Source organism: Mastigoproctus giganteus, chromosome 5 (genome assembly GCF_048544385.1).
Source record: "Mastigoproctus giganteus isolate SK-2022 chromosome 5, ASM4854438v1, whole genome shotgun sequence".
Classification (NCBI taxonomy): Eukaryota; Metazoa; Arthropoda; class Arachnida; order Uropygi; family Thelyphonidae; genus Mastigoproctus; species Mastigoproctus giganteus.
The window spans coordinates 100,331,655-100,351,732 of NC_143579.1; the positions used below are offsets into that span (position 1 = coordinate 100,331,655).

Sequence of the window (20,078 nt, forward strand, 5' to 3'; positions counted from 1 at the left end):
ACGTATGGACAGGGGTAGTTATAAGATGATAGTGCAACCAACCATTGTGTGTGCTTGAAGTGGTCTCAAGCATCAGGAATCATATCAATAGAATATTCTTGTATTTAACCCAAATTAAGAATTTGAAAAATTAACTAAAAATCACTGCATTTGAGTGTATTATCCCTTGGGGAATGTTAATGAGATCATCATTAGACCTCTGGGATGATTCCCTTAAACTGGAGAAGCACTAATGTCTCCCCACCTCCACAGAGGAGATGCAAAACATATGATGGGCAATTAAAGACTATTGAGTTTGATTTCAGCGATGGGAGAGGTCATGGTTAAGGATATAATATAGGTCCATACAGATAGGAGTGGTATCATTAATGGATGACAGCATTGGGTAATGAAGGGGGAAGTCTTGCTAGTTAATTATTATGATGAAGTCATAAAATAGTTGATGCAAGAAGCAACCTTGACTTAATTAACACTTTTTATGCTGTTCTCCATGAAAGGAGGAACTGTATCAATGTTTTTACATAAGCTGGAGCAAATTGGGATTAATGACAGTATTCTTTGTTGGGTCTGGCTAAAAGATAAGAGACAAAGAGTAGTTATAAATGGACATACCTCAACGTGGACTAGTGTAGCAAGTGGGGTCCCTCGGGGATCAGTGTTGTTGGGCCAATTCTGTTTCTTATTTTCCTTAATGACATTGATGAGGAGGTACAGGTTAAGTTCTCAAAGTATTGTGATAATTTAAATGCAGGAACAGTGGTTAACAACCGAACCAGGCCATTTTGCTTTGGAATGACAGATTGTTTTGCACAATGGTCTGTCAAATGGCAAGTGAACTTCAATGATTCTAAATGTAAACCTTTGCACCTTGGGGAACAAAAATTCATGAGTTACCTATAAACTAAGGGGAATGAAATTAAGTGGTTCGGGGGGAAAAGACTGGGTTTACGATTCAGTCAAACATGAAATTTCCCATGCAAGTATAAATAAGTGGCTAGGAAGGCTCATGCTATCATGTCTATGTTATCATAAATAAAGAAAAGGATTTCATTGTCCTTCTATATAAGATGATGGTGAAACCATATTTAGATTATGTTCAGTTTTGGAGGCCACACTTGAAAAAAAAACTGAGCTTCTAGAAGGGTTCAGAGAAGGACAACCAGATTAGTGAGTTAATTGATGCCCATATGAAAAGCCACTTGGAAAATGCAGAACTAAGGGATTGGCATCTGGATATTATAAAGGGTAACTGATAGATATATATATAAGGGCCTCACCAAAATGATTGAGGGAAGTATATTTTTTCAATTCCTACTATTAGTTCACACTCTCCCTATATATATTTATATATCTTGTTCAAATTTTCAATCGTTAATAAAATACTTTTTATTCATCCACTCAAGTTCAAATAAATTTTTTTAAACTTGTAGTGGATGACGATGTTAATACAGTTTTTTCAAATATTAATTCATTAATTAAATTTAATTAATTAATTTTAGTTTTATATGGGAGAAAAAAATTTCGCTTATATAAGATATTTAGCAGGATATAAATTTAGGAATAAAATTGAAATCAACAGGCAGTAGCTCAATCGGTAAAATGCAAGGATTTCAGTGTTTTTCACGTGAAGGTGAAGAATGCGAGTTCAATTCTTGCGAAAATCAATAATTTTTTGATAAATTTTTGTTATTCATCCACTCAAGTTCAAATACATTTTTTTAAACTTGTAGTGGATGACACTTGATGTTAATACAGTTTTTTCAAATATTAATTCATTAATTAAATTTAATTAATTAATTTTAGTTTTATATGGGAGAAAAAAATTTCTCTTATATAAGATATTTAGCAGGATATAAATTTAGGAATAAATACCGTCAGTGGCGAAGCGTGTAGATCGCTGGAAAAAAATTTCTTTTTCAGATTCTTTTTTCATTCTGGGTTCTAGTCTGAGTCAAGGAGGGAACAAAATGGAAAATGAAACATGTGAATAAAAATAATAGTCCAACACCACATATAGAAAGGAAAATGGAAAATTGCAAGGAAATTCGCTTTCTATTTTGCCACTTATTGTGATTCTGTCATATGTATATACATATTTATATTAATTGTAATTATTTAATAAAAAGTAACTAAAATAAAATTTTTCTTTGTTGACCTAAGTAGGAATTGACTTTAAAAATTTTTTTTTATATTACTTGTTTAATGTTAGAAGACAAAATTTTGGGGAGTAACAGAAGGCTGGATCTTACATAGTTTACCTTCAGACAGCATGTAGATCTTTGAAATAAATTGCTTTCCACGGTGATCAAGGTAGAGAGTTTAGTAAAGTTAAAAGCAGAATTGGACAGCCATTTTTGGTGATGGGAATGCTACGAATCATAAAGAATCCCCCCCCCCTTTTTTTTTTTCACAGACACAGAAAAAGTCCATAATTTATCCATTATAATACTAAGACAATAAAAACAAGTTAAAAAATTAAATTACAGGTAGTTCCCAACTTTACGAGTTAATTCGTTCCCGGCATGCACTTATAAAGTGAAAACTCATAAAGTGGGAATTTATTTCCCATAGATGTAACGCTAAAAACAGGGGTTATGTTCTCAACAATGAAATTTGACCATAGTAATGTCAAGCAAAATAGTTTAAGCATAAACAATGATTTATTTATACAAAGAAATGAAAACAGCCTTTAAAATTAAGCAAATTATAATAAATAACTTATTTATGTCATAGAAACGTTAAAGAATGTTTATTCTTCATCATCGACTAAATGCACACTCATTGATGGTTCATCACTCATTGTTGGTTTATTGGAAGCACAAGGAGTTGTCTTCTTCAAAAATGCTTTGAGTCATTTGTTTCCAAGACAGTCTTTGCTTTTCTTTATAAATTTTATAACAGCATGCATGAGTATTTTTTAAATCTGTATCAACTTTTCTAGTGGGCTCGAATTTTGAATCTTGTGACTCAAATCTCAGTTGCTTTTTCTGTGTTGAAAAGCTTCGTCAAGCTCCTTGAGAATGAAAGAACGAACAGGAGTTTTGGCTGTTAAACCCTCTCTTCCTCAGCTTCTTCATATTTTGTCATTTCAAGGAGGTCTTCGTTTGTGAGCTCTCCATTGTGTACTTGAAGCAGATCAGTGACATCAATTATAGAAACCTCAAGCTGCCATTGGTTAGCAACATTTACGATCGCTTCTGTTTTGTTTTTTAGGATCTTTGGTGGTTCTTGAAATCCTTCAAAGTTATCAATAAACTGATGACTTAGTTTATTTTGATATTTTGTTATTTTTTCTCGTTCTTGTTTTGTTATTTTGATTGCATCTAAAATATGAAATTCTTTCCTGAACAAACAAATGCATGCACAGTAGTATTGTATTATATAGCGATGCGCATGGTTTGAAATGCCGCATTTTTGAATGTTTAGCATTTATTTATTGAAATTAATGTTCATGTTTTTGACTTTGTTGATACTTGCAAAAAAAGAACTCGTAAACCTGGGATCTGCCTGTGCATAAAACAGCAGCCTTCAAGTTAGAATGCCTTTCTCAAGTGTGGAGAAAGAGGCACTGTGCTTCTAAGGCTACACCTTTATTTTTTGTTATTTTATGTATTTTATTGCTTTGAGCCATTTTATTTTACCATTCCTTAATTGGATTTTATCCTGTTTTTATTTGCCTATTCTTGATATTATATAGTTTATTGAATATTTTTTAATACTTTAATGAATAAAAAAATATATATTTAATTGTTTTTATTTATTAAAGGATGGTTTGTATCTAGGCATAGTTATACATGACTAACATTTATTTGCAATCAGTTTGAATCACTGTGCATTGAATAAGTGTTTGTGTGTTTCGTCTCATTTTATAATGAGTGATTTTACTAAGCAGCAAATTTGCAGCAAATTTAATTTAAATTAGGAGGAAATGTAAAGCAGAAACCCACAAAATGTTAAAAATGAAATTGGATTTTTAAAAGTTTAAAGAGAGCTACTTGTCCATTAAAGATGATCCTCATTCCGGTAACTCTTCAACTTCAAAACCAATAATTCACTCACCAATCATGATCTGATCAGGAGTGATTGGTATTTAACTGTCTGTGGTGGTGGTGGTACTAGTGAAATTAGAATTTCTTATGAAACATGTCAATCAATTTTAACACAAGGTTTGGGAATGTAATTCATTTCAGCTATACTCCTCATAGAGAAGGGTAAGCTTGTGCACATTAGACCCTTCATCAGTGTGCTGCTGCTTTGTTTTTTCCATCATTACTGATTGAATTGTGGTTTATGTGGCTGTGACCTGCAAACAAGGTCCAAAAAAAAAAAGCAAGACAATCTCAATCAAATGTAAAGAATGTGCTTTTCATATTTCTTGATTTACATAGCATTGTTTGTTAAGAATTTGTTCCACATGGTCAAACAGTGGACCAGGAATACTACAGAACACTTCTGTGGTAATTGTACAATGCGATTTGGAGAAAATGGCTAGAAAAGCAAACTTTGGGAAATTGGTGTCTGCACCATGACAACCTGTGCACATTGTGCAATTTTCATTCAAGAATTCCTTGTGAATCACTCCATCACTGAGATCATCCATTCACCAGATTTAGCTTCCTGTCATTTTCCCCTTCCCCCCCAAAAAAAGATCACAGGGTTGCAATGACTGGGAAGGTTATTCAGAACTCAACACAGGAACAGTTAGCAAATCCAAATGTAATTGCAAGAAGCCTTCCAGAAGTTGCCAAAATATTCGTATAGGCATATACTTTGGTAGAAATCTGTCTGAATATGGCTAGGGGGAGAACTACTTGTCCCTTTAAGCCTCATCATTTCTAAGATATTAGTTTTCCATAACTTTTTGATCACATCTTGCATGTAGAACATTATAGGGAAAAAAAAAAAGAGTGGAAGAAGTGGGGGGGGGGAAACGAAGAAGAAAAGTTTAGTTATAAAACTGGAATGTAACACAGTAGGGCAAGTGAAGATGCATTTCGTGTTCCATCAACTTTTCTTAAAAACCTAATGAGGTAGTAATACAAATAAAAATATATATAAATATAAACAGGTTAAAACTGCTGAGAGTCATAATCTTTGCTTTCAGAACTTTGGCAGGCAGTGAAGTTACTAGATGGGTTGGAGAAACATGCTACCTGAAAAGTCATGTTACATTGTGTCTCTTGCATTGACATGATGTAAGGATGTAAATAATTTAGAGACTGAGGAAGAGTTCAATGAGCTTGCATGCATTTAGTATGAGTGGTAATTTTTTTGAGGAAAATTTTATGACTAGAGGTTCAGATAGTTTCAGAAATTTACTAGAAGAAAGTTAGATTATTAATTTAGTTTGCACAACATTCAGAAGATAATTTTCTGTAGCAGCATAAAGTCAAAGTTTGGAGCTGAAACTTATTTAGAATTATAAAACTAGAATGTAACACTCTAGGGCAAGTAAAGATGCATCTTGTATTCCTCTTTATTATAAACTTAAGTTTTTTTTTTTTTTTTTTTTAAAGAAAACTCCAAACACAAGAGGTATTAGAACCTATAGTACTTGGTACCGTGCTTGGGTTGGAGGTTAAAAAGACGAAAGAAGATATTTGTTGACATTATTATTAGACAATATTAGGCTTGAACTTCTGTAGACTGTAATTTTCAGGAAATACATATGAAGGAAGGTTGTTCCAGAAAACGGCAGTTGAATGAATAAACGAGGAAGATGAAAAGTTGGTTCTGTGAGTTTTAAGTTGGACAGTAAATGGATGTTGTCTGGTGGCAGCACGTGTTTGGACTGTTTTGAAAGAGAGAGCGGGAATAATAGAAGCCAATTCAGAAGAACAGTGCCCATGGAAGTATCTGTAGAAAAGGCATGCAGCAGAAACAGTACGTCTATGAGACAGTGAGTGCAGAGACTGTTAGAGACAGTCTCTAACAGTCTCTGCACTCACTGAGACTGTTAGAGACATTAATTAGCCTAACTGCCCTCTTTTGAATGGAATCAAGAAGCCTGAGAGAGGTTTTGGGGGCACTGCCCCCAGATGAGGGAACAATATTCCATGGTAGAGCGGATTCGCAATTTGTACAGCTGTTTGGAAGAAAAGTAACGCCGAGAGTGAAAGAGAAACCCTAGTTTTTTAGATGCAGAGGAAGCACTATTTGTAATGTGCTTGTGCCAAGAGAGATTAGAAGTCGGGGTAATCCCCAAAAGAGATATATCATTTTGCCTAGAAATCGGAGTGTCACCAAAGATAAGCATAGGAGCAGAAGAATCCTTTTTGCGAGATATAAGACAAGACCGAGTTTTAGAAGGATTGAAATCAACTAAGTTGTCTTTGCCACACTGGAGAATTACCTGGAGATCGGCATTTAAGGAATTGGTAGTGGATATTCGAGAAGTTGAAGCTGATTGAGCAGGGCAAGGTTTCTCAAAATAGAAAGTGGAATGCAATGTGCTGTCATCTGCAAAACTATGGATAGGATTTCCAGTCAATGGAAGAAGGTCATTAATATACAAGAGGAAAAGAGTTGGGGAAAGAACTGAACTTTGGGGGACACCAGCATTAGTGGAGAATTTAGAAGACAGAGAGCCATCTACCATCACCCTCAGTGAGTGATCAAAATGAATAACCAATATTCAGAGAAAACTGAATAACCAATTACAAAAAAAACAGTTGGCAAACCATAAGATGGAAGCTTGTTTAGAAGACCTTTGTGCCAAACACGATCAAAAGCCTTTGAGATGTCAAGAGCAACTACTTGTGTTTCACCAAACTTTTCCATTGAATTTGTCCATAAATGGGTAACGTAAGCCAGAATAACACCAGTGGATCGAAACTGACGGAATGCACACTGGCGATCGTTGATCAGACGAAAGAGGTTTCTAGATGGTTTAAGAGTTGGTGGTTAATTGATTTCTCCATTACTTTAGAAAGAGTAGAAGTAATTAGTTGGATGGGAGGGATTTTTCACCCTTTTTAGGAACTGGCTGGATATGAACAAATTTCCAAGCAGAAGGAAAAACACCTTTGGAATAAGAAAGTGAAAAAAGTGGCAAAGAACATGAATAAGTTCAGGAGCACACGTTTTGTGGCCAATAGCTTTGGCAAGAGACCAGAATGCTTGGCTACCATTAGGGCAAGAAGCAAGTTTTCTACTCTTAGCCTGTTCAAAATCATCTAGTTTGAACGATTAATAACTGCTTTACAGTTGTTGTAAGCTTTAGTGTAAGCAGAAAATGAAACTGAAGAATTGGAAATAAGCCAATTACGATGTGCAACATTCTTTTCTTGAACAGCCTTAGTACATTGATTGGAAAACCAAGGTTTAGATAAAGGACGAGATTTTAAAGTGGAGTGTGGAATAAAGGATCCCATTCCTACAAGAATAATTTCACTGACAAGATCTAAGCAAACGTTGACATCAGAAGTTTTGAAACAGTAATCCGACCAAGGAAAAGAAGAAAAGAAATTTCGCAGGTCATCCCATTTTGCATTCTTGTAATGCCAAACAATGCGAGGTTGGGAATTACCATGAGGTAATGGGTCCATTGGAGAAGAGACAATCACCAAGTTGTGATCTGAGGTGCCTAAAGGACCACTCACTTCAACCGTATACTTAGAAGGGTTGTTTGTGAGAAAAAGATCAAGCATGTTGGCTGCATGGTTAGGATTATAGATAAATGAACAATCTGTGCAAGGTTATTGGTAAAAGCCTCAGCATCTCGACCAGCTGGAGTTGTGAACATTAAAATCAACAAGGAAAATTACCTCACTGTTAGGAAAGTTAGACTGGAGAAAGTCAAGTTGCAAAGAGAGGAAGTAGTAGTAGTAGTAGTGGTGGTGGCATGTGATGCAAGAAAGCAAGTGTATGAGCTTATGCAGCATCAGCCAAAAAAAAAAAAAATCACACCATTGCCTCCAAATGCCTGTCGAGTTCCTCCTTAAATTTATTCAACCTATCAACTTCCACATGACAGATGGAAGTTTGTTCCAGCAATTAACCACCCGCTGGCTAAAGGCAAATTTTCGCACATCTATTCTACATCTGTCTTTTCTTAGTTTGAATTTATGCCCCCTTAGGTTCGTAATCTGAACAAGTGGAAGGATCCCATCAGAATTCAGCGTGCTCAACCCATTCAAGGCCTTATATACCTCAATCAGATCACCGCGCAGGTGCCTAGTCTCCAGCCACTGCAATTTGCAGAACTTAAGCCTTTCTTGGTAAGAGGATCCCTTCATTCCCCTCACCAATCTTGTTGCCCTTCTCTGTACACGCTCAAGTAAATCTACATCCTTCCTAAAATGAGGCCTCCAGACCTGTACACAGTACTCAAGGCATTGCCTGACCATTGCCTTACAGAGAGGGACAACACCTCCTTTTCTCTGCTAGCAAAATTCCTATATATCATTGACAAAACCCCATGATCTGCCCTGGCAGCCTGTCTGCATTGCTCAGAAAACTTCATATCTGACTGCACAATTACTTCCAGGTCTTTTTCATTTTCTACCACCTTAAGTGTAGTACCACACAGTTGGTACGTTTCTCTGGGGTTACTTCTATCCATATGCAGTACTTTGCATTTGTCAAGGTTAAACTTCAGTTGCCACTTCTTAGCCCATCTGCCCAAATTTTCTAAATCCTGTTGCAGTAGCACACTGCCATTACTGTCATTAACAACCCTGCCAACCTTTGTATCATCTGCAAACTTCGACATTAAGCCTGATGTACCTTCATCAATATCATTGATAAATATACAAAACAACAGTGGACCTAACACCGAACCCTGTGGGACTCCACTAATAACATTAGTCCACGAAGAGCAGCACCCATTGATTACCACCCTCTGTCTTCTCCCACTTAACCATCCTTTTATCCATTGTAGCAACTTACCCTTAATACCATTCTGCTCCAATTTGTACAATAGTCTTCCATGCGCAACAGTGTCAAAAGCTTTCCTGAAATCCAAATATATGATATCAAAATTATTTTTTGCATCCAGCTCCTTTGTAACCACATCATAATATCCTATCAAATTTGTCAGACAAGACTTTCCCTTAACAAACTCATGCTGTGTCTGAATTATTGCTGCAGTCTTGTCTAGATGATCCTACAATGCATCTTTAACCAGTGACTCCATTATTTTACTCGGAACAGAAGTAAACTAACTGGTCTGTAATTACTCGTGTCACCCTTCGATCCCCCTTTGTGAATTGGGGATACATTTGCACATCTTCAGTCCTTGGGAACCTCCCCTGAGTCCAAGGACGCTCTCATAATTATGGCTAAGGGTTTGCTTAGTTCCTTTGCCATTAAACCTGATATACCTTCATCAATATCATTGATAAATATACAATATAAATATGCAGTTAAAGAGCTCCAAGTGATTAGTGGAGTTGCGAGAACAACACATGAATTTGACACAATGAGGTAGAGAGATTTTAAGCCAGAGAAGAGATCGAAAAGAGGAGATTGCAAATTACCAAGACTCTGACAGGGAATATCAGAATGGAAATATGCACAAGTACCACCTTTGATGCGAAAGGAACCATACAGCGAATAGTTTAGGCAACTGAGGTAAACAGTAGTTGAATCAACCGATAACTGAGATTCTGTCAGAAAAGGTACATGGGGTTTGGCAGACTGCAAGTGGAAATTGATGTCGTTGAGATTAGAATAGAGACCACGTATATTTGTGAAATGAACTAGGAAGTGTTTGGGAATTTTAGATCTTTACGCAGATAGGTTTATTATATTCAATTGACAATTCATTGTATATTTGATAGTAAGAAAAAGTGGAGGGGGGACATGCTGTATGAAGTAATGAAATTTTTGGATATGTACACATGGCAAGAATATACCCAGATCCTTGACGTAAAAGGCCTCGACAATGCCCCCGCCTACACACTACTCAGACTCCCTCCAGTCACGATCTGGCAGAGTAGAGGTAGCAAGATTATACACTAGTTGATCTAGAAGCCTCCTAAAGAGTTACCAATAGGTTCGGTCCGGTGTACTAACTAGAGCTGCCTGCAAACAACACCGTTTTAGAGCTGTAACCTCAAAATGTAAAGAAGATTGGATCTCGCTTTGATGTTCATCATAACCTCAGAATTCATCTGTCGTACTGCATGATGGAAGAGATGGTGAAGGGTTTATATATAATGTGCAGGTTTTGGAAATATGTAACTGATTGTTTTATCTGTGTACAGTCTTGGTCTAACTGGATTACCATCTCATATAACCTTATGTTTTCTTATTGTTTTTTTATCATCAAAAATCTGTAGAAGAAAATTGGTCATGAGTTAAACAAAGTGTAAGCCACTTTCTAAAACTGGGTTCATTTAATCAATTGTTAAAGTTTGGAATCATATATATCCATTAATGACATTGAGAAGCTGATTGTAAGGTTGTCCAATTAAACATTGCTAATATGCAATACCAAATTAATCATTAACTGTATGGTAAAGTATATTAAATTTGATTCTGTGTTGTTTATTCTTTCTTTATTAGGCTTCTTTTTATATTTTAAAGTATTTATTAAATATCCTTATATTTAATAATATCCTTTTATTTTCATTTATTTCATTTATGAACCTAATAAATTTGTAAACATTATAAATTGCACATTCTACTAATATATTTACTCTGAAGGAAAAATATGTAATAACAGTAATTTTTTTTTTTTTAAGGTGATGCATTACTTATGATTGTAAGTAAGGCATCACCTAGTTCTGCCACTAGTTGATTTGAATAAGTGATAGGGGAACTCACCATGAGTAACAAAATTTTTAAATGATTGGTATTTGTACCATCATGTCAAAGAAAATACTAATGGTAAGAATATTCTTGACATTGTAATTTCTCAAAAATCAGATGACATTATAGCTCTTTTTAGAAGATAGAGAGGTCATAATCCACTGTATAAGCAGATACCTGCATTTAGAATAGTGTGTCCAAATATGGAGAAATTTCGAAAATGAAATTTAGCTTCTTGAAAAGGTCTAAAGAAGGGAAACTTGCATAATGTGATCAGCAGAAAGGTGACCTTAAGAGGAAAGACTTTGATTGTGTGGATTACACACCTTAGAAGGGACCTAATTGACATTTGCAAGCCAATAAAGGGGGTCATTAAAATGAATGAAGGTATACTTTTCATTGTTATAAAGAATTCAAGAACTAATTGGCCATGAATTCAAATAGCAACGGAGGAGGTTTTATATTGATTGTAGGAAGAGTTCTTTTATATAGGGAGTTGTTGATTACTGGCACAAGTTGCCTCTCCATAGTTGAGGCTGACAGTTTGAAGAAATTCTAAAGTAAACTTGATATTTACCTTCATGAGGAGGATGCCACATTATTTGTATTTTCTTATCTACTTTTTTGTTTTTTGGCCAGTGCAGCAAAAGTCTGTGGCTTTCTTGCACTATATAGCTAATACTAATATATGTCACTTCCAGACCTGCTTATTTTTTCTTGATATTTTTGATTTTCTTGATTTTTTTTCCTTGTAAAACATTGTAAATAAATTTTGTGATGTGTGCTCTTAAAAGTTAATCATAATCACTGCTTTTTATTTATTTATTTATTTTTTTATTTTTTTTTTTTTTCCCTCAGAAATCATGAAGACTGCTATGAGCTATCCATTTGCAAGAGAACAGGTTTTTAAAAAGGCAAAATCCCAAGTGATGAAAATGACACAAGGATTGTATCCTGCTCCATTGAAAATTCTTAATGTATGTTTTGGGGAGAAATTAACCAGTCTTTTATCATTCTCAAGAGTAATAGCAACAACATACAGGGTGAAGAAAAAGTCAAGCCTTGTTTCATTTTATTTGAATCCACAATACCAAAACAATAAATCTTGAGCAGTTGTTCTTAACTGAATGTGCTCATATCCTTTGGATCATTTGGATCATTGTGCAGAAGGATGCATAAATTCTTAATACAATAAAATATCAGCATAAATACACCATAGTGAACTTATAATGAACAGCTGCGTAAGTAGTGTAAAGGTTGTTGTTGTTTTTTGGTTTTTAGGAGCATTAGCAACTAAAGCCATATTGCTCCGGGAATATGCGGTGGTCATTCCCTGACCTTTCCACATCCTCTGTATTTGGTGGTGATGTGCTCGAACCCCGGTCTAACCTAACCTAATCAAGATGTGTGTGCTACGCACTGTTGCTCCTTCCCACCTGGTTACGGAGGCGCTAGTGTAAAGGTAGTGATATAATTATATTTCATATTGTGATATGATTATATCGATGTATTTACACTGATATTTTATAGTGTATTTTAAACTCATATATTATGCCTTGAGCATTTAAATTTTATTTAAATAAATTCTTAATATAAAAGCATCACTCCTATGTTTTTTTTTCCTGAAACCGATATTTTTACAACAAATGACATCAGATAATGCAATGCACTCATATGCTAATGTTTAGTGGTCTAATATAGTTGCAGTTGTCATTTATTTGAAATATGGGTTAAAATAATAGTGAAATGTGGCATATCATCAGAGTAGTTTTTCCATTGAAAGTCTAATGTACGATAATTAAAACAAGTAATATCTTTTATTATAATTAAAGCTAAGTCACCCCAACATTGCTAATGTGCATCACTCATGCATTATGAAATATCTCTAAATAGAAACAGCCTAAGAAGTGCAAAGTTTAAAGGACAGTTCCTATTCTTTTCAGTACTGATGAAGGCACCTCCGTAGCCAGGTGGGAAGGAGCAGCAGTGCATAGCACACGCTTCTTGATTAGACCAGGGTCCAAGCCCGTCACCACCGAATGCGGAAAGATCAGGGAATGACCACCGCATATCCCGGAGCAATATGGCCTTAGTTGCTAATGCTCCTAAAAATCAAATAACAAACATAACAGTACTGATGACATCAATGTGAAGAATATATAGATAGCTAGCTTTTCTACTTTCCCACATTCATTATTAATTTAGTAAAATTCCGACAATACCAATATATTGATCAAGCATAACACATCAACACTTAATAAATATCAAGTTAATTTGAAAATGCAGCTTATTTTATGGCAAAATATATATTTGATTTCAAAAATATGAAACTACCATTTGCCCTGTATGTCAGTTGTAACCAACGGTTGTACCCGAGACATAACTGTGTTTTTGGGTGGCAAAAACACAATTTCAGCGTTTGGGTGGTCAAATTCTAGACTGCTTGGATGTCCTGGCATGTTATCAATAAGAAGCAGAAAACTTTTAAAGGCCATGATTTTGAAGCTAAGTAACTTTCCACCTCTTGCACAAAGCTATCATTAAACCACTCTCTAAAAAGTTTAGTTGTTACCCAGGCTTTTTTATTGGATTTCCAATAAACTGGAAGATGATCTTTATTCTTTTCCTTCAAAGCACAGATTCTGCAATTTATACACGAGCATCAGTTTGATCATGTGTCCACTAGCGTTTGCACAAAACAAAAGAGTAAGCCTATCTTTGGAAGCTTTGAATCCAGAAGCAGATTTTTCATTTTGTGTTAAGTATGTTCTGGCTGGAATTCTCTTCCAAAAAAAACCAAGCTTCGTCTGCATTGAACACCTATTTGAGAAAACATACCTTGTCCGTAATTAATTTTTTTTAGTTCAGTCAGGAAACTTTCTGCAGCCACGAAATCTGCTGATGCAAACTCGCCTACAAGTTTCAAATTATGAAGGCCAAATCGATTTTTAAATCTTTCAAACCAGCCATTGCTAGCTAAAAAACTTATCCCGCCAGTTTCGCTAAAGTGTTAATAAAGGTGTTTTGCCTTTTCATGAATGTTGAGTGAACTTAACAGAATTTTATTTTGAGTTCATTCTTCTATCCACAGATTTAAAGCCTTTTCCATTTTTCTAATTTAACATCACAAGTTATAGAGCAAATTTTTGAAGTAATTAGCACATTTTCACGGACACTACGGCGGATTTTTTTCTTCCGATTTCTTGATTGATCATACCATTGACTCATTGATTTTATAATGTTTTGCCACCAACAAGACAATTTCACCATTAGAAATTTTGTCTATTAATTCAATTTTAGCAAGTCTTTCAAAGATCAAAGGCCTTCTTTGATCTTTTCACAATTCCCTTGTTATTAGTAGTCATATTTTTGTAGGGTTAGAAAAGAACTTGTCCACAATAAAGTCACTTTCTTTTAACTTTTAGCACGCTCGAAAAAGTCTGTTTAAAACGGTAGATTTTTCACTTTTGTAAACATATTGATTAAAAGCAAGCGATGAAACCTTTTGTGATAAGCCCATTACACATACTGAACAAGGATTAGTGGGGAAACATCAGTGCTGTTTTGACCAATTCAGAGTAGTGCTTTGTGGACCAGGCAAGATGATTTTAGCCACGCCCAATTTTTTTTTTTTTTTTTTTTTATGGCAGAAAATGTTCACGGTACTTTAAAATTCACATTTTTTTATTTTATTTTATTATTTTATTTTTTTTTTTTTTTAGGTTTAAATCAGCGACCGCGGGGGTTTACTGTATTAAAATTATTTACATTTGTGAACATTTAATGACTGTGTCCTTTCATTTATTTTGTTTTCACTTGCCCTTTCATTTGTTTTTGTGAGATTTAAATTGCATGGATAATGCAAATGTCTTTATTCCCTTTGCAATGAGTTTCCCTAGTATTGCACTAATTTTAGCAGATAGGTTGAGCTGTATTGCAACTTTGAAAACTGATTTTGTATATGGACAAAACATGGGATAATTCTTTACACCTATTGTCACTAGAGACCACCTCTTACCTGATGAGGGACCATTAATTCTGAAAGTGGCTGTCATAGCAGTCTCATCTATTAAACAAAGAGGCAATTACCTTTAACACAGCTTTGTAATAATTCAATACCAGGTCAACTCATTGCAAAAGAAAGTTTATTCTGCTGTGACAATTAAGACCATTGCATTATCAGTGCAATTTAAATCTTTACAAGCATCTTATAAAAGAAATGTCACTTTTTTTGCATGTATTCTTAAAAACAAATGCAATCGTTGATATGAGTGCCAGATTGCTGGCCTGATATTTTCTGATTATAAAATGTTGATTTTTTTTTTTTTTTTTTGTAAAATAATACCAGATTTTAAAGAATTCTGGATTTTATAAAGTTTACTGTGTTTAATAAATTAGAATAAGCATCCCCATACTTCATAAAATGTATATTCATACTCTGCACATATTATATTTTTATAATTGAAAACTCTGGAACTATTTTTTAAAATAAGAGCCATAGTACTCTATTCAGAATTGTACACATTTACATGAACATTTTTCATATTTTCAGGTCCTGAATGATTCCTGAAAGTAAATACAGCCCACGTTATGAAACACTTTGTATGTTTTCATGGCCACACAAATTTTTCACTTTGTCCTTTTGTATATTTACAGGGCATACACAGAATAAAAAGAAATAATAGACATCATTTTTTTTTTTTTTCTTGCCAGTTTAGCACAACTTTATCTTCACCCTGTACACATGTGTAGTAACTAAAATGCTCTCATTTTATTGTTTGTGTGGTCTCTGTGAAAAGCAGTACTTTTATTTCTTAAATAGTTTTTGTTATACAGGGGAGCAGCAGCTGAACAGTCTTTATAAACTAATTAATTCTGGAAGTAAAATACAGTGCCTTCCTTGCACTGTATCATACTTTCAGAATAAATTGCTTTATAATCACAGCTACCACCTCTCCAGATTTATGTTGGAAAGTCAGTCTTTTTGCTCAATGTTCTCTGTCTCACTGCCAGACAGTTGGTGACAAAGATTTAGAATAACAGTGTTCTCCATAATGTGAAGTCATATCATTGTAATTGTGTCGTGCAGAGCTGCTTCTTAACAATCCTTCAGAAGATGTATATTCAAGATTTTCTTTTTATTATAAAATAAAGTAACATGTCTGCATTGTGTACTGTATGTAGATGTGATTTTTCAATCAAGTCTACATATAGTGTACACAAGTAATTAGATATTTGCAGACAAATTCATATAAACTAAAGAGATATAGCCTTTCATAGTGATGAATGCATCATATGCTGAATATGTATTTTCATCTTTTGTCATAGAACATAATCTTCTACTGAGGTGTGCTGATCAATGCATGTTCATTTTTCAGAAATGTTTCTGACAGTGGAATAGCAAAAAATTAAAGTTTTGGAAGAACAAAAACAACATTTGAAACAAATTTCTTGGATAGGAAATGAAGAGGTAGTGATGGCTCTGTAAAATGATGAGCCATTTTCAGTTGCTACAAATGGCAGTAACCAAAGTGATTCCGAGCTATATCCCACTATAGTGACCATTCATAAAAAAATAAAAATAAAAAAAGTTGGATTGAAAGTGGCTTGATCTCAGTTGACAGCACTAGATGGTGAGTCTGCAGGGTATGACACTGAGCATCTTCATCTGAACAACCTGAAAAGTTATAGGGGATTCCTTCCAAAAACTGTCTGGCCCTGAATGTTGATAATGAACCCCTGTTATGGCTGGCCTAAAAATTGGGATAGCAAAAGTATTAAAAGAGAAGATTGGACATTTGGTGGTGTAATATGCTGTTCTTCATCTCTGCTTAAGTGGATGAATATTTGGTGGACATGGTTTTGGAATGTGTGTTCAACTTTGGCTGTCTTTTAACTAGACTGGTAGAACAGGGGCAATGTTTTACGAGTCTATTTAAAGAGAAGGTTAGAAGTGAAGAGAAAAGCCATATGCACACTTTTCAGACTTACCAATTTGAAACGTACAAGCTTTTACTAATGTGCACCTCTGATTCGTATCCAAATCCAGTTTGTGTTCCAAAAGTTTAGAAAGAAAACAAATTAATGAACTGCCCAATGGAAAAAACTTATGAATCACAAACTTCTGGTGAAAGCAATTCTAAACAGGCCAAGGAAATTAATAATTCTATCCATGTTATTACTCATGCAGAAGGTCTGTTATGTTTCTCTCTTCTGGCTTGAATAAAACAATTTTTCCTGTTTCTTTTAAATGTTACGAAACATTGAAAATCTGAACATAGCTCTTCAACCCAACCTATGTCACATCTGTGTTCTGATATCATTACTCCTAGATATGTTGAATGTGTTGCTATGGGCAAATTTATTTTACCAACAGTTTTCAGATTTTCCACTTCCATTTTGTAGATTGTTTGCTATAACAGATTAAACCAACAGGACGAATCTGACTTATTCTTAGGCATTTCTACTGTCAAAGTATGGAGAGTCTAAAATGAGAGGAGAATATTTTGTTACTTTGCTCTCTGAGAAAGTACATTACAATGCATTTGACTACATGGTGTACAAGTTCCCATTGAAAAATGATGTTCTTGTAAATGGTGAGGCATTATAAATTTCATCACTTGGTAGTGCATCATTACCAGATTTGAAATTTTTTGTTGATTCTACTATTTCTTGTGTCATAAAAAGAAAAGAAATGAAGCAATAGCTGTTTGCATCATCAGTTCTGTCAGGTTCAGTGTGACAACGTATATGCTATTATGAAAGAATCAAAAATTGGTATACAGTGATCCTTGGTTTTGGAGCTGACTCCTAGATATGTACAAGTGCATAGGACTGCACTTGTACTACTTGTGTAAGGAGTCTTAAAAAATAACAAGTTATCCCAAGTCATTCTTGGCATTGTAATAGTTTCTCTTAGCAGTGCTCAGTGTGAGGGAATATATAATCAAGTGAAAAGTAAACTTAATTCAGTTTCTCTTTCCCATGGTGGAGCTTTGGAAATGTCCTTGACAGGTCCTTGTAAAGTTGAATTCAGATTTCAGATTTTTACTTTCTTTATTGTAACTACAACACCACTGTGCTTTCCTTTTAAAGCCCAGGCTCCAGTACACATGCCAATGCAATTCTTCCAAAGGATATTGTGTTCCATCATAAAATTGTCCAATTTTTGAAATATTTCATTTGCAGTTCTTTTACTAAATCCTTATGTAGACCTTTACTAAATCCTCAATCACAGCAACTTACTAAAGCAACAATACATACTGATAGCAATGCTGCTGTGTAAGAGAGTTTTCCAGAAAGGAATAGAAAAGAATGCGAGATAAGACCCAGTTGTGATTTTAAGTTTTCCCAGAAATATATAGCTATCTGCATGGAGGTTGAACTAACAAAATATTTGAAAATCAGCACATGATTTGTGAATGTCTATTATATTGAAAAAAGATAGGTAAAACATGTAATTATTTACCTTTAAAGGGGGCAGTTTTTAATGTTTTATTTTTCATAATTTCATAAATTTAAAAAAATTCAATTGTCAGTTATTCACATACCACCAGTTGAAACATGCTGAGATAGGCAATTTGTTGTAGAGGCATTCACAGTATGAGATGTTATGTAATGATGCCACCGCACAACTTTGGTTTGTTTACTTTACTGTGTATAGATATGGTGCTGTTGCACTAACTTATATGATGGTCCTCTTATCACAGTGCAAGGTTCTTTAGTCCTAAATCCTATCTGTATGAAAATTGGAAAGGAAAATCTAACAATAATAACCAAATTTACTGTAATTCTATACAAGCTCTGTAGTCTTAATTACAAACCCAGAATTTCAGTATAAAGTTAGCTGCAATTTTGCGTGGAGGGAATAAAATAGAAGGAAGAAAAGTTTAATTGAAAATAGACCATTGTCTTGTACTGTGAAAATTAAGAATGGTAGTATAAAAAATAAGTGGTATCAGAAATGATAAAATGGAAAGAAATCAAAGCTCTGATATTTTGAGTAACCATTGAATATAGAAATCTTGCTCAAAAGTTCCTGATACTAATATGACTCTAGATAAAATGGCAAAATTTAAGAGAGAGATTTAGTGGAAGCTGCAAAAGAGATATGCTGGGAGGTCAGTAAAACAGGAAATTCAAAATATCACAGTGGGCCAAAGAAGTTCCCAATACAGTGGTGATACTCGATAAACCTGATTTTATCAATAAGTTAGAATTATGATGGTATATCAGGCTTAATGTCCAAGTTTGCAGACGATACGAAGGTTGACAGGGTTGTTAATGACACTAATGACAGTACACTGCTGCAACAGGATCTACAAAAGTTGAGCAGATGGGCTGAGAGGTAGCAAATGAAGTTTAACATTGACAAATGTAAAGTACTACATATGGGAAGCAGTAATCCCAGAGTAGCGTATCAACTCTGTGGTACCACACTGACAGTGGTAGGGAATGAAAAGGACCTCGTGGTAATTGTGCAGGCAGATATGAAGCTTTCTTAAGTTTTGCAAATTACAGTGTCTGGAGACTAGCCACCTGCGAGGTGATTTGATTGAGGTGTATAAGCCTTGAATGGTTTGAGCATGCTCAATGTGGATGGGATTCTACCTCTTGCTTAGAATAATCGCCTGAGAGGGCATAAATTCAAATTAAGGAAAGACGGTTGCAGGATAGAAGTGTGGAAGTTTGCCTTTAGCCAGTGGGTGGTTGATTGCTGGAACAAACTTCCCTCTGTTGTTGTAGAAGTTGATAGCTTAAATAGATTCAAGGCAGAACTTGACAAACATTTGGAACGAGTGGATGGGTGAAATAAGGGGTGGGTTTTTTTTTTTTTTTTGGCTAATGCTATATAGTGGTGCCTCCGTAACCAGGTGGGAAGGAGCAGCAGTGCGTAGCACACGCTTCTTGATTAAATCGGGGTTCGAGCCCATCACCACCAAATATAGAGGATGCGGAAAGGTCAGAGAATTACCACCACATATCCCGGAATAATATGGCCTTAGTTGGTAATGCTAAAGCGATAAAGTAAAGTAACAAGTTGAACCTGTACACCACAAACATGCTTCCGGTATGCTTCTACATTATAACAGCTATCACCCATTCACCTACAAAAGATTGATTATCTTTAATCAATTTCTAAATGCCTACAAATATTCAACGACGGAATCTGCTTTGGGCTCAGAAATACAAATATTAACCAGCAGATTCTTAAACGGGCTATCCCCTTGCTACAATAAACCAAATTATGGTACAAGCTAAGGATAAGATACAAAATACTACACCAACCAACAATAGTAATATCAAAAAATATTTTATTTCTG

General features: G+C 34.8%; 1 protein-coding gene across 2 annotated transcripts in view; it reads left to right on the top strand.

Annotated features, from left to right (window-relative positions):
* The window catches only part of Mtpalpha (monolysocardiolipin acyltransferase Mtpalpha), a 370,336-nt gene that overhangs the window by 192,036 nt on the left and 158,222 nt on the right, over positions 1–20,078 (top strand). For both annotated transcript variants that reach the window (XM_090373365.1, XM_090373366.1), the window contains one exon: positions 11,614–11,732. In XM_090373365.1, the coding sequence (XP_090229491.1) occupies positions 11,614–11,732 (119 nt within the window). The remainder of the gene's footprint in view (positions 1–11,613; positions 11,733–20,078) is intronic.